This window comes from Salmo trutta, chromosome 3, assembly GCF_901001165.1.
Source record: "Salmo trutta chromosome 3, fSalTru1.1, whole genome shotgun sequence".
Lineage (NCBI taxonomy): Eukaryota > Metazoa > Chordata > Actinopteri > Salmoniformes > Salmonidae > Salmo > Salmo trutta.
In genome coordinates, this window is record NC_042959.1 from 14,044,081 (window position 1) to 14,058,686 (window position 14,606).

Below are 14,606 nucleotides of genomic sequence, written 5' to 3' on the forward strand. Positions count from 1 at the left end.
AGAAAATGATGCCGTCTGGTTTCCTTAATATAAGGAATTTGAAATCATTTATACTTTTACTTTTGATACTTAAGTACATTTTAGCCATGACATTTACTTTTTATACTTCAGTATATTTAAAGCCAAATACTTTTAAACTTTTACTAAAGTAGTATTTTACTGGGTGACTTTCACTTTTACTTGAGTAATTTTCTATTAAGTTATCTTTACTTTTACTCAAGTATGACAACTGGGTACTTTTCCCACCACTGCTTATAAGTAACTGACAACATTTTTTAAAAACAGCTAGCATAGTCTAGCAGCCTGCAAGGTTATGGCCCCTCCAAGGCTGTATACCTTGGAATTATAACCAGACAATTTTCCTCCTTTCCATTCATGTCTGTGTAACTGTAAAAAAAAATATATTATGGAAATACTCAACCCTTCCTTCTGAAAAACCCAGAATTATACAAAGTGACAATGGCAGTACTGTAGTTAAATAATTAATCTCTATTAGGCTTATTGGTGACTGGCTGCTCAGGAAGCTATTATACAGTTGGTCACTTATATTCTTCTTCTTCATTCTTCTTTTTGCTTCCACCTCCAAAGATGGCCGCTGCGATACCTGCAACAGCAAGGACTCCGAAGCCCACCATTGCAGTCATTCCCACAGTTTCCACAGCCTGACGAACCTGGGTAGAAAAAGACTAACATTACTTTGAATGAATGAATGACTGATTCAGAAACAGTATCACAGCATAGATGCTTTGAATGTATAACAACAAGTACACCAGTTACTCTACACTCACGTGTGTCTTGACTAAGTTCAGAATGTTATTACGACTCACAAAATGACTCTACGCTGAGCACAGTACAACTAGCGTTGAGCACCAGTCCACAGTTCCTACCTGTCGAGACTCAGCCTTCCCATATCTCAGATCTGTGACAAAGTGCTCACAGTTCCCCCTGAAGACACAGTAGGGCATCTCCTGGTCCACATAGGCCTGGGCTTCCCTCAGTATCTCATGTATGGGTCTGACCTATAATGATAATATAATAATAACACTACATGCCATTTAGCAGATGCTTTTATCCTAAGCGAACTTGCATGCATATATTTTTATAAGGGTGGCCCCAGTGGGAATGGAAAACACTATCCTGGCATTGCAAGCACCATGCTCTATTAACTGAGCCACACAGGATCACTCAGGCTGTGTCCCACATGGCACCTTATTCTCTACATAGTTCATTACTTTTCACCAGAGCCCCATGGGGTGCCATTTGGGACACAGCCCTACTGTACTTACTGCTACTGACCTGGTACTTCTCATCCAGCTGGTTGTTTACACACCACTGATCATGCCCCACCACATCCCAGATCTCTTCCTTCTTCACCTTAGCCCTGTCACTGAGCACAGACATCATGCTGTTGGCCCTGGTCCCAGGTCCCTCGGCTGGGGAGCAAAGAGACATGGGTGAGGGAAAGTTCCAAGGGAGGGGTGCACAGACAAGACATCATCAGTGTTGAGTTGCATATACTCTATATCTACAGTATATCAATTGTTGAGTACACTATATCAAGAGTATTACTCACAGGGTGGGGCCAGGTGAACAACAAAACCGTCACCAACGTACAAAGCCCAGTGCTGGTAGTTCCCTCTGAATATCTCTATCAGATCCCCTGGCTCCGGCTTCTTATCATACTGTCAAAAATGTTTGTTTTTTAAATGATGAAACCATTAAAAATGATTTAGCAATCTGTGTATTGGCAAATACAGGGATGTTGCTAGGCAGCATCTTGTTAAAGTGCCAAGTGTGCAGTTCTGAAAGGGAAAGTTCTCTGATCAGGGAACTATAAAAAGTTCTTCAGTCATGACTCATGCATTGTACAAACAAAATGTAAATATGTTCTAAACAAACAGGTAAGACTACATAGAGACAGAGGACACAACATAAGGACTGGACTTTACTTACCAATGTTGGAGCCATGGTTACTGTAATTTCCTTTACACAGCTTTAATTTCCCTTTACTGAGCTTCGATCTCAACCCTTTACGTCAAAACGAAACCAATGGGTTATATTTAAAAAGGGGCCTGTTACCATAACACAAACTCACAAATTATTAATCAAACAATTGGCAAATAAATTCAACACTGATCTCATTTCACTGTGTTTTGGTGTCTATAAAAATATGAATTATGCAACGAAATAGATTGCTAGCTAACTGACCACAGACAGCAACAACAGAGACAGTGTTTGCGTGCTGTCAAGAGTCATGGTATGACTTTCGACTCCAGTTAGCTAACTAGCTATTTGTAATCTTCCTCACAAGTATTTCTGTAAAGATAATAATTGAAATACATTTAAATTCTTATAACTTACAGTAAGTTCGGTGTCGTGGCCTCGATGTTGCTTACTTTCACTTCGAACACAGAACTAAAAATCAGACGTCAATTTATTTTTCTTCCTGGATGAGGTTTAACTTCTTCTCCGATGAGGTTTAACGGCGGTTGGCATCCAACAAATGTTTCATTACCGCCACCTACTACACTGGAGTACAACTCCCTTATACTTTGCTTGAAAAAAATAAATAAACAATTATCCTACCATCTAACACTACACTCACAAAAAAATACAAAAATAACATAATAATAAAAAATAACACCACCCTACTCCACTATTTAAATCTATTTAGTCCTTCCTCAAGTCAACAACTTGAAAGGATGGGACACCACCACCCTGTAACTCCTCTGATTTTTAAAAATGTATTTTTAATTTAACACTTATTTTACCAGGTAAGCTGACTGAGAACACATTGTCATTTACAGCAACAACTTGGGGCATAGTTACAGGGGAGATGAATGAACCAATTGTAAACTGGGGCTGATTAGTTGACCGTGATGGTATGAGTGCCAGATGGGTATTTAGCCAGGACACCAGGGTTAACACCCCTACTCTTACAATAAGTGCCATAGGATCTTTTGTGACCCCAGAGAGTCAGGACACCCGTTTAACGTCCCAGCCGAAAGACGGCACCCTTCACAGGTCAATCACCATCCAGGTGCATTGAGATATTTTTTTTAGACCAGAGGAAAGAGTGCCTCCTACTGGCCCTCCAACACCACTTCCAGCAGCATCTGGTCTCCCATCTTGGGACTGACGAAGACCAACCCTGTTTAGCTTCAGAAGCAAGCCAGCAGTGGGATGCAAGGTGGTATGCTGATGTCAAGTCTTGCACACCCAAATACCTCTCTGCAGCTGCCACCACAACCGACATTTTTTGTGACTTTATGTTCCATCCCTGCAGTACAGTTGATAACCATTGTTATACATTTTAAAAATCCAATCTTACTGAAACATAAAATCAGCAAAAAAATAAACGTCCCTTTTTCAAGACCCTGTCTTTCAAAGATAATTGGTAAAAATCCAAATAACTTCACAGATCTTCATTGTAAAGGGTTTAAACACTGTTTCCCATGCTTGTTCAATGAACCATAAACAATTAATGAACATGCACCTGTGGAACGGTCGTTAAGACACTAACAGCTTACAGACAGTAGGCAATTAAGGTCACAGTTATGAAAACGTAGGACACAAAAGAGGCCTTTCTACCGACTCTGAAAAACACCAAAAGAAAGATGCCCAGGTTCCCTGCTCATCTGCGTGAACGTGCCTTAGGCATGCTGCAAGGAGGCATGAGGGCTTGCAATGTCCGTACTGTGAGACGCCTAAGACAGCGCTACAGGGAGGAAGGATGGACAGCTGATCGTCCTCGCAGTGGCAGACCACGTGTAACAACACCTGCACAGGATCGGTACATCCGAACATCACACCTGCGGGACAGGTACAGGATGGCAACAACAACTGCCCGAGTTACACCAGGAACGCACAATCCCTCCATCAGTGCTCAGACTGTCCGCAATAGTCTGAGAGAGGCTGGACTGAGGGCTTGTAGACCTGTTGTAAGGCAGGTCCTCACCAGACATCACCGGCAACAACTTCGCCTGTGGGCACAAACCCACCGTCGCTGGACCAGACGGGACTGGCAAAAAGTGCTCTTCACTGACGAGTCGTGGTTTTGTCTCACCAGGGGTGATGGTCGGATTCGCGTTTATCGTCGAAGGAATGAGCGTTACACCGAGGCATGTACTCTGGAGCGGGATCAATTTGGAGGTGGAGGGCACGTCATGGTCTGGGGCGGTGTGTCACAGCATCAACGGACTGAGTTTGTTGTCATTGCAGGCAATCTCAACGCTGTGCGTTACAGGGAAGACATCCTCCTCCCTCATGTGGTACCCTTCCTGCAGGCAAATCCTGACATGAGCCTCCAGCAAGACAATGCCACCAGCCATACTGCTCGTTCTGTGCATGATTATCTGCAAGACAGGTATGTCAGTGTTCTGCCATGGCCAGTGAAGAGCCCGGATCTCAATCCCATTGAGCACGTCTGGGACCTGTTGGATCGGAGGGTGAGGGATAGGGCCATTCCCCCAGAAATGTCTGGGAACTTGCAGGTGCCTTGGTGGAAGAGTGGGGTAACATCTCACAGCAGGAACTGGCAAATCTGGTGCAGTCCATGAGGAGGAGATGCACTGCAGTACTTAATGCAGCTGGTGGCCACACCAGATACTGACTGTTACTTTGTTCAGGGACACATTATTCCATTTCTGTTAGTCACATGTCTGTGGAACTTGTTCAGTTTATGTCTCAGTTGTTGAATCTTGTTATGTTCATACAATTATTTACACATGTTAAATTTGCTGAAAATAAATACACTTGACAGTGAGAGGACGTCTCTTTTTTTGCTGAGTTTATATAATTTGTTGGCCTATCCCTCTGTACTGGTACAGACCTGCTACTCACACCACTCCTATCAGGATCTCTCCTCCTTGACCCATCTTCCTCTACTTTCTTCACGGCCTCAGCATATGACAACTTCCTCACTACTCTAACCCTGGAAACCTCAACCTGCTTCTCTCACACGGGACATTTTTGATCCCCAGCCCCATGGACACCCGTAAAATTAACACATACCACTACTTTTCCAAAAGCTCGACACCTGTAACAACGTAATGTATTCGGCACAAAAGCTTGTATGCGGTAACTTATATATCCTAACATCACTTTGTCGGGCAAAGACTCAACATCAACATAAAAAAAAAACAGACAACAACTCTTCTGTTTCAGCACTCACGACACCCTGTCTGCGTCGCACCAAACGACGAGTATCACAAATACCGGGAATCTTCCCTTTCAGTTGGTCAACTTTTGCATTTACTGCTACCCCAGTAACCACCACTTTCAATGGCGCCTTTTTCTTGAGAGCAAAACAATTCACATCTCTTGCCCCCATTCGTTTAACGCGGAGCGCCTACTCCCTCTGACCAGCAGAAACACAAACAATTATCACAAGACCACTTCTGGTTACCCTCACCGATTCCACAGCACCCAACTCTGTTTTCACCCTGAAACCACAAATGGATCAGCCAAAAAGCATCTGCATTACCCCTCAAAGCCACAGTAGAAGAAGAAAATAAAGCCTTCCGCTTTTGGAGTGTCCTTTTGATATTTTTCCTGAACGTTACTTAAAAAATATCATAATATTTCAGGTCTCGAGTTGATTATTCGTAGCTTGTTGCTAGGGGAGAGTTGTTCATGTTCTATTTTCAGTTTGGGAAGTTGAACGATGTCTGCCTTGTTTGATGGAACTCTTGGGGTATCTGTACTTTACTACTGTCACGTGTGCACATCTCCGGCCTTTAGGTCATCAGGCTGCTTGTTATGGCGCACACCTGTCACCATCGTTATGCGCCCATGCGCATCACCTCCTTGATTACCTGCCCTATAAATGTCACTCCCTTTGGCTCCTTCCCCAGGTCTTCCTGTTTCATGTCTGTGAGTTGTTTGTGGTTCGTATTATGTTCTGTTTACTTATTAAATATTCACTCCCAATACTTGCTTCCTGACTCTCAGCGAACACACACTTTACTATTTATATTTTTGCCAAGTTTTACCTAACTACATTCCTAACGAAAATAATGTACTTCTCTCTCCATACATTTTCCCTGACACCCAAAAGTACCTGTTACATTTTGACACGAAAACGTTCCAATTCTCACACTTATCAAGAGAACGTCCCTGGTCATCCCTACTGCCTCTGATCTGGCGGACTCACTAAACACAAATGCTTTGTTTGTAGGAGTGTGCCCCCGGTTATCTGTCGACAAAAAAACAAAACAAGAAAATTGCTTAATATGAAGAATTTTAAATGATTTATGCTTTTACTTTTGATACTTTAGTACATTTCAGCAATTCCATTTACATTTGATACTTAAGTATATTTAAAACCAAATACTTTTAGACTTTTACTCAAGTAGTATTTTACTGGGTGACTTTCACTTTAGTCATTTTCTATTAAGGAATCTTTACAATGACAATTGAGTACTTTTTCCACCACTGGACATACATACAGTGCATTCGGAAAGTATTCAGACCCCTTGACTTTTTCAAAATATTGTTACATTACAGCCTTATTCTAAAATGGTTTAAATAAAAACTATTACTTATCAATCTACAAACAATACCTCATAATGACAAAACAAAAAAAGTTTTTTTGACATTTTTGCTAAAAAATTATAAATAAATAACAGAAATACCTTGTTACAGTTATCATTCAGATCCTTTGCTATGAGACTCGAAATTGAGCTCAGGTGCATCCTGTTCCCATTGATCATCCTTGAGATGTTTCTACAACTTGATTGGAGTCCACCTGTGGTAAATTCAATTGTTTGGACATGATTTGGAAAAGAACACATCTGTCTATATAAGGTCCCACAGTTGAAAGTCCATGTCAGAGCAAAAACCAAACAAGATTCTCTGGTCTGATGAAACCAAGATTGAACTCTTTGGCCTGAATGCCAAGCGACACGTCTGGAGGAAACCTGCCACCATCCCTACGGTGAAGCATGGTGGTGGCAGCATCATGCTGTGGGGATATTTTTCAATGGCAGGGACTGGGAGACTAGTCAGGATCGAGGCAAAGATGAACAGAGCAAATTACAGAGCGATCCTTGATGAAAACCTGCTACAGAGCGCTCAGGACCACAGACTGGGACGAAGGTTCACCTTACAACAGGACAACGACCCTAAGCACACAGCCAAGACAAGACAGGAGTCAAGTCTCCGAATGTCCTTGAGTTGCCCAGCCAGAGCCCGGACTTGAACCCGATCGAACATCTCTAGAGAGACCTGAATATAGCTGTGCAGCGATGCTTCCCATCCAACCCGACAGAGCTTGAGAGGATCTGCAGAGAAGAATGGGAGAAACTCCCCAAATCCAGGTGTGCCAAGCTTGTAGCGTCATACCCAAGAAGACTCGAGGATGTAATCGCTGCCAAAGGTGCTTCAACAAAGTACTGAGTAAAGGGTCTGAATACTTGTAAACGTGATATTTCAGTAGTTTATTTTAAATACATTTGCAAAAATGTCTAAAAACCTGTTTTTGCTTTGTCATTATGGGACAGTGTGTGTAGATTGAGGGGGGAAAAACTATTTGTTAAATTTTAGAATAAGGCTGTAATGTCCATTTTTTTTTTTAAGTCAAGTGGTCTGAAAACTTTTTGAATGCACTGTAAACCTTCCGACTAGGCGGAGTCACCTCCTTGTATTTCTATGATAAATAATCAGTCTCTGTTGCTGGACAGGAACTGAGTCTGTTCCTCCTCTTGGTGTTCTCGTGTCCCAGCCTGAGTCCGGAACCTTCCTGCTCCTCCGTGCCTTAGTTATTGGGAGTACACACTCCTACAGTCGACTGCAGTCCACTAAATAATTACACTTCTCATGCACAAAGAGCTGAAACTTAACACTACTTCCATTCTCTAAGAATATCAAAGATGTATATATTCATACTAAGAGTATATAAGGATATAAAACTAAGGATATTAGACAGTGCTCTAGAACAGTAATTAGGCTCCATCAGCTGTAACCCCAGACACATGGCTCCTATTCAACCCTCATGGAATCATTCTGCTACTCAGCCTTTGTACTTTACCTGTGTCCAAATACAATGCACTTCGATCAATCCAATTGACCCATAACAGGATAATTACTACTGTTAGGCTAATTATACAATTATAAACAGATTCAAACAGGCTCAAGTCAAATAGTCTCTTAAAAAATATATAAAGTGTGTGTATATGCTGAATGTTTATTTGACATATACGCATAAATGGGTTATGAATGTTTTATATGAGCTGTCACATTGCAGAAATAAGACTGATAGTCTTCATCAAAATCAAATCAAATCAAATCAAATCAAATCAAATCAAATCAAAATGTATTTATATAGCCCTTCGTACATCAGCTGAAATCTCAAAGTGCTGTACAGAAACCCAGCCTAAAACCCCAAACAGCAAGCAATGCATGTGAAAGAAGCACGGTGGCTGGGAAAAACTCCCTAGGAAAAACTCCTGAGAAAGGCCAAAAACCTAGGAAGAAACCTAGAGAGGAACCAGGCTATGAGGGGTGGCCAGTCCTCTTCTGGCTGTGCCGGGTGGATATTATAACAGAACATGGTCAAGATGTTAAAATGTTCGTAAATGACCAGCATGGTCAAATAATAATAATCATAGTAATTGTCGAGGGTGCAACAAGCACGTCCGGTGAACAGGTCAGGGTTCCGTAGCCGCAGGCAGAACAGTTGAAACTGGAGCAGCAGCATGGCCAGGTGGACTGGGGACAGCAAGGAGTCATCATGCCAGGTAGTCCTGAGGCATGGTCCTAGGGCTCAGGTCCTCCGAGAGAAAGAAAGAAAGAGAGAAAGAGAGAATTAGAGAGAGCATATTTACATTCACACAGGACACCGGATAAGACAAGAGAATACTCCAGATGTAACAGACTGACCCTAGCCCCCCGACACATAAACTACTGCAGCATAAATACTGGATGCTGAGACAGGAGGGATCAGAAGACACTGTGGCCCCATCCGATGATACCCCCGGACAGGGCCAAACAGGCAGGATATAACCCCACCCACTTTGCCAAAGCACAGCCCCCACACCACTAGAGGGATATCTACAACCACCAACTTACCGTCCGAAGACAAGGCCGAGTATAGCCCACAAAGATGTCCGCCACGGCACAACCCAAGGGGGGGGCGCCAACCCAGGCAGGAAGACCACGTCAGTGGCTCAACCTACTCAAGTGACGCACCCCTCCCATGGACGGCATGGAAGAACACCAGTAAGTCAGTGACTCAGCCCCTGTAAAAGGGTTAGAGGCAGAGAATCCCAGTGGGAAGAGGGGAACCGACAAGGCAGAGACAGCAAGGGCGGTTCGTTGCTCCAGCCTTTCCGTTCACCTTCACACTCCTGGGTCAGACTATACTTAATCATAGGACCTACTGAAGAGATAAGTCTTCAGTAAAGACTTAAAGGTTGAGACTGAGTCTGCGTCTCTCACATGGATAGGCAGACCATTCCATAAAAATGGAGCTCTATAGGAGAAAGCCCTACCTCCAGCCGTTTGCTTAGAAATTCTAGGGACAATTAGGAGGCCTGCGTCTTGTGACCGTAGCGTACGTGTAGGTATGTACGGCAGGACCAAATCAGAAAGATAGGTAGGAGCAAGCCCATGTAATGCTTTGTAGGTTAGCAGTAAAACCTTGAAATCAGCCCTTGCCTTAACAGGAAGCCAGTGTAGGGAGGCTAGCACTGGAGTAATATGATCAAATTTTTTGGTTCTAGTCAGGATTCTAGCAGCCGTATTTAGCACTAACTGAAGTTTGTTTAGTGCTTTATCCGGGTAGCCGGAAAGTAGAGCATTGCAGTAGTCGAGCCTAGAAGTAACAAAAGCATGGATTAATTTTTCTGCGTCATTTTTGGACAGAAAGTTTCTGATTTTTGCAATGTTACGTAAATGGAAAAAAGCTGTCCTTGAAGCAGTCTTGATATGTTCTTCAAAAGAGAGATCAGGGTCCAGAGTAACGCCGAGGTCCTTCACAGTTTTATTTGAGACGACTGTACAACCATCCAGATTAATTGTCAGATTCAACAGAAGAATGCATGGGTCTGTATATGTGACTTACCTACCAAACAACATATGGTACTTCCCTGAAGGGTAATGCTGGGACACGTTCAGCGACGCACAACGTTGTGGAACAGAAATATGTTATGTAGAACAAACATGCCTCTTGCATAGAATAAGGAATCATGTCAGGTCTATTCATGATATTTCTATCTTCAACGTTCCACAACGTTTGCCTACTGAACGTGGCCCTGGTCTCTGTTGATGAACTGTACTTCACTGTTTTCAGATGAATAATATAGACCCGGCTACATCCCCTCGGAGCCAATCAGTTATTATTAGTGGTGGTGGGTTGACTGACTTGAAGCCAAACTATTGAACATGGACAGTGTTATCATGCAATTTTACCTGTAGATTCCTCCAATATATTTATGGAGTCACTTAACTATTTAATATCAAATCATAAAGTGCAAAATAGTTCTGCCCATCAACTATCTTGTTAGAGTTGGGTGGGTCAAGGGAAGGTTCTGTTTGTGCCTTTGTTTGATGGCAGCACTATTTACTGGTGTTATGTGGTCAGACAAGCTGTGCTGTGATTTTTAAATATGTTGTGGGTGTGAGGGAGGGAAGTCCATATGGGAGAGGAAGACAGTAAAATCAGATGCATTGTTTTATAAAGGCGGATTCTTGTGCACCATGTGAACAATTCCTAAATAAACCATGACAAAATACACAGTGTGTGTTTTATGTGAAAGGGTGTGCACTGTTTTACAAAGATATTCAGAACAATTTCTACTTTCTGCCAAGAGTCAACATCCAAATCCACTGAAGTTCCTTGTGGGACTTACAGTGGGCCAACAGAGGTGTTTATTTTGTTTACTAAGACAAGTATAAGTTAAGTAGACCCCAAACCTATTAGAGACCAAACAATGTTTATAAAAACATGTACAAACTGTTAGCTTCTAATTTTCACAGTACAAACTCACTGGACACTATGAAAGCTTTAAACCAAGTTTATTCTTCCCAGAGGATCAGTACAGCTGCATTAAACAAAAAACATGGTTTCACCCATGGTAGTATACATACCCCACTTTGGGTGGAGTCTCCTCGTTATCGCCAAACATTGCATCATTATTTCTAGGCAAGGAGCTGAGTGATCTGGGCCTTAAACGGTTCCTCCCCTTATCAGTACTGCCACGTGACTGTTCCCTGCACTCAGCCCCTCCCAAGCTTCATTACGGCACCCCTCATCTCTCTTTCATAACTAATAATTAACAATAGTTAAAGCTCAAAAACCAAACCTATCAAAACTTATATCAAAGAGGATGTCAAGACTTAATCGACTAAGCTAAAACGCTAATAAGGTTCAGTTTATCAATATATTTAATAAACAAACTCTTCAAACTCAAGTTTTTAAAGATCAAACACCAGTTAAGATTTCAAATCTTTCAATCCAACATTTAAAAAAAATAAAAAAGTATGATTTTGTTCAAATCAAATCAAATTTTATTGGTCACATACTCATGTTTAGCAGATGTTATTGCAAGTGTAGCAAAATGCTTGTGTTTCTAGCTCCAACAGTGCAGTAATATCTAACAAGTAATATCTTAACAATTTCACAACAATACACACAATGGACACAAATCCAAAGTAAAGTAATGGAATTAAGAATATATAAATATTTGGACGAGCAATGTCCAAATACACTAAGATACAGTAGAATATACATATGAGATGAGTAATGAAAAATATGAAAACATTATTAAAGTGACCAGTGTTCCATTATTAATGTTTCCAGTGATTTCAAGTGTATGTATTTTGGGCAGCAGTCTCTAAGGTGCTACTGATGGCTATTTAACTGTCTGATGGACTTGAGATAGAAGCTGCTTTTCAGTCTCTCGGTCCCAGCTTTGATGCACCTGCACCTGTTCATAACGCTGTCAGTCATTACAAAGCGATATAAGCAGCATTAGATGTATCCACTTCAACCCTAACCAGGAGTAGTTCTGTGGGTCCTTTTTATTTTTTTATTTAACTAGGCAAGTCAATTAAGAAAAAATTCTTATTTGGCCAAAACCTAACCCTGACGACGCTGGCCCAATTGTGCGCCGGTTGTAATACAGCCTGGAATCGAACCAGGATTTGTAGTGATGTCTCTAGCACTGATGCAGTGCCTTGGACGGCTGTGCCACTTGAGAGCCCTGGGTCCTATAGACAATTTGCTCATGATAGAAATATTAGAACTTCAGTGGAATAACATTTTATCCCATTATAAAGAGAGTCTACATAAATATGTTAACTTTAGTATGGTTAACTTCATAGCTTATAAGTAACTGACAACATTTTTTAAAACAGCCAGCTTATTTTAGCAGCCTGCAAGGTTATGGCCCCTCCAAGGCTGTATAACTTGGAATTATAACCAGACACTTTCCCTCCTTGTGCTTTCAATTCATGTCTGTGTAACTGTAAAAAATTTAAATATTATGGAAATACTCAACCCTTCCTTCTGAAAAACCCAGAATTATACAAGTGACGATGGCAGTACTGTAGTTAAAAAACATTTTTTTTAGGCTTATTGGTGACTGGCTGCTCAGGAAGCTATTATACAGTTGGTCACTTATATTCTTCTTCTTCTTCTTCTTCTTCTTCATTCTTCTTGCTTCCACCTGCAAAGATGGCTGCAATACCTGCAACAGCAAGGATTCCGAAGCCCACCATTGCAGCCATTCCCACAGCCTGACGAACCTGGGCAGAAAAAGGCAAACATTAATTTGAATGAATTGAATGACTGATTCAGAAACAGTATCACAGCATAGATGCTTTGAATGTATAACAACAAGTACACCAGTTACTCTACACTCACGTGTGTCTTGACTAAGTTCAGAATTTTATTACGACTCACAAAATGACTCTACGCTGAGCACAGTACAACTAGCGTTGAGCACCAGTCCACAGTTCCTACCTGTCGAGACTCAGCCTTCCCATATCTCAGATCTGTGACAAAGTGCTCACAGTTCCCCCTGAAGACACAGTAGGGCATCTCCTGGTCCACATAGGCCTGGGCTTCCCTCAGTATCTCACGTATGGGTCTGACCTATAATGATAATATAATAATAATACTACATGCCATTTAGCAGATGCTTTTATCCTAAGCGAACTTGCATGCATACATTTTTATAAGGGTGGCCCCAGTGGGAATAGAAAACACTATCCTGGCATTGCAAGCACCATGCTCTATTAACTGAGCCACACAGGATCACTCAGGCTGTGTCCCACATGGCACCTTATTCTCTACATAGTTCATTACTTTTGACCAGAGCCCCATGGGGTGCCATTTGGGACACAGCTGTACATACTGTACTTACTGCTACTGACCTGGTACTTCTCATCCAGCTGGTTGTTTACACACCACTGATCATGCCCCACCACATCCCAGATCTCTTCCTTCTTCACCTTAGCCTTGTCACTGAGCACAGACATCATGCTGTTGGCCCTGGTCCCAGGTCCCTCGGCTGGGGAGCAAAGAGACATGGGTGAGGGAAAGTTCCAAGGGAGGGGTGCACAGACAAGACATCATCAGTGTTGAGTTGCATATACTCTATATCTACAGTATATCAATTGTTGAGTACACTATATCAAGAGTATTACTCACAGGGTGGGGCCAGGTGTACAACAAAACCGTCACCAACGTACAAAGCCCAGTGCTGGTAGTTCCCTCTGAATATCTCTATCAGATCCCCTGGCTCCGGCTTCTTATCATACTGTCAAAAATGTTTGTTTTTTTAAATGATGAAACCATTAAAAATGATTTAGCAATCTGTGTATTGGCAAATACAGGGATGTTGCTAGGCAGCATCTTGTTAAAGTGCCAAGTGTGCAGTTCTGAAAGGGAAAGTTCTCTGATCAGGGAACTATAAAAAGTTCTTCAGTCATGACTCATGCATTGTACAAACAAAATGTAAATATGTTCTAAACAAACAGGTAAGACTACATAGAGACAGAGGACACAACATAAGGACTGGACTTTACTTACCAATGTTGGAGCCATGGTTACTGTAATTTCCTTTACACAGCTTTAATTTCCCTTTACTGAGCTTCGATCTCAACCCTTTACGTCAAAACGAAACCAATGGGTTATATTTAAAAAGGGGCCTGTTACCATAACACAAACTCACAAATTATTAATCAAACAATTGGCAAATAAATTCAACACTGATCTCATTTCACTGTGTTTTGGTGTCTATAAAAATATGAATTATGCAACGAAATAGATTGCTAGCTAACTGACCACAGACAGCAACAACAGAGACAGTGTTTGCGTGCTGTCAAGAGTCATGGTATAACTTTCGACTCCAGTTAGCTAACTAGCTATTTGTAATCTTCCTCACAAGTATTTATGTAAAGATAATAATTGAAATATATTTCAATTCTTATACTTACAGTAAATTCGGTGTCGTGCCCTCGATGTTGCTTGCTTTCACCTCGAACACAGACTTCAAGAAGCTGACGTCAACGATCAGCTGACTCAGAAAAAGCAAACAAATCAGAGCGGCGTCTCTGTTGGAAGCGTGCGCGCTGACGTAGGTTTCGAAGTACTGTATCAG

At 41.8% G+C, this 14,606-nt stretch overlaps 2 protein-coding genes across 2 annotated transcripts; both read right to left on the reverse strand.

The window, feature by feature from the left end:
- Positions 1–271: 271 nt before the first annotated feature.
- On the reverse strand, positions 272–2,487 carry LOC115168717 (phospholipase A and acyltransferase 4-like). The gene is made up of 6 exons (XM_029724239.1): positions 2,362–2,487; positions 1,954–2,028; positions 1,574–1,682; positions 1,297–1,433; positions 888–1,019; positions 272–671 (listed from the first exon to the last, which is right to left on the reverse strand). Exons 2-6 carry the CDS (start codon positions 1,966–1,968, stop codon positions 540–542), a joined length of 525 nt encoding a protein of 174 aa, XP_029580099.1. The 5' UTR covers positions 1,969–2,028; positions 2,362–2,487; the 3' UTR covers positions 272–539.
- An 8,512-nt stretch (positions 2,488–10,999) lies between these two features.
- LOC115168714 (phospholipase A and acyltransferase 3) lies at positions 11,000–14,547 on the reverse strand. The gene is made up of 6 exons (XM_029724226.1): positions 14,443–14,547; positions 14,036–14,110; positions 13,655–13,763; positions 13,378–13,514; positions 12,965–13,096; positions 11,000–12,747 (listed from the first exon to the last, which is right to left on the reverse strand). Exons 2-6 carry the CDS (start codon positions 14,048–14,050, stop codon positions 12,616–12,618), a joined length of 525 nt encoding a protein of 174 aa, XP_029580086.1. The 5' UTR covers positions 14,051–14,110; positions 14,443–14,547; the 3' UTR covers positions 11,000–12,615.
- Positions 14,548–14,606: the final 59 nt, after the last annotated feature.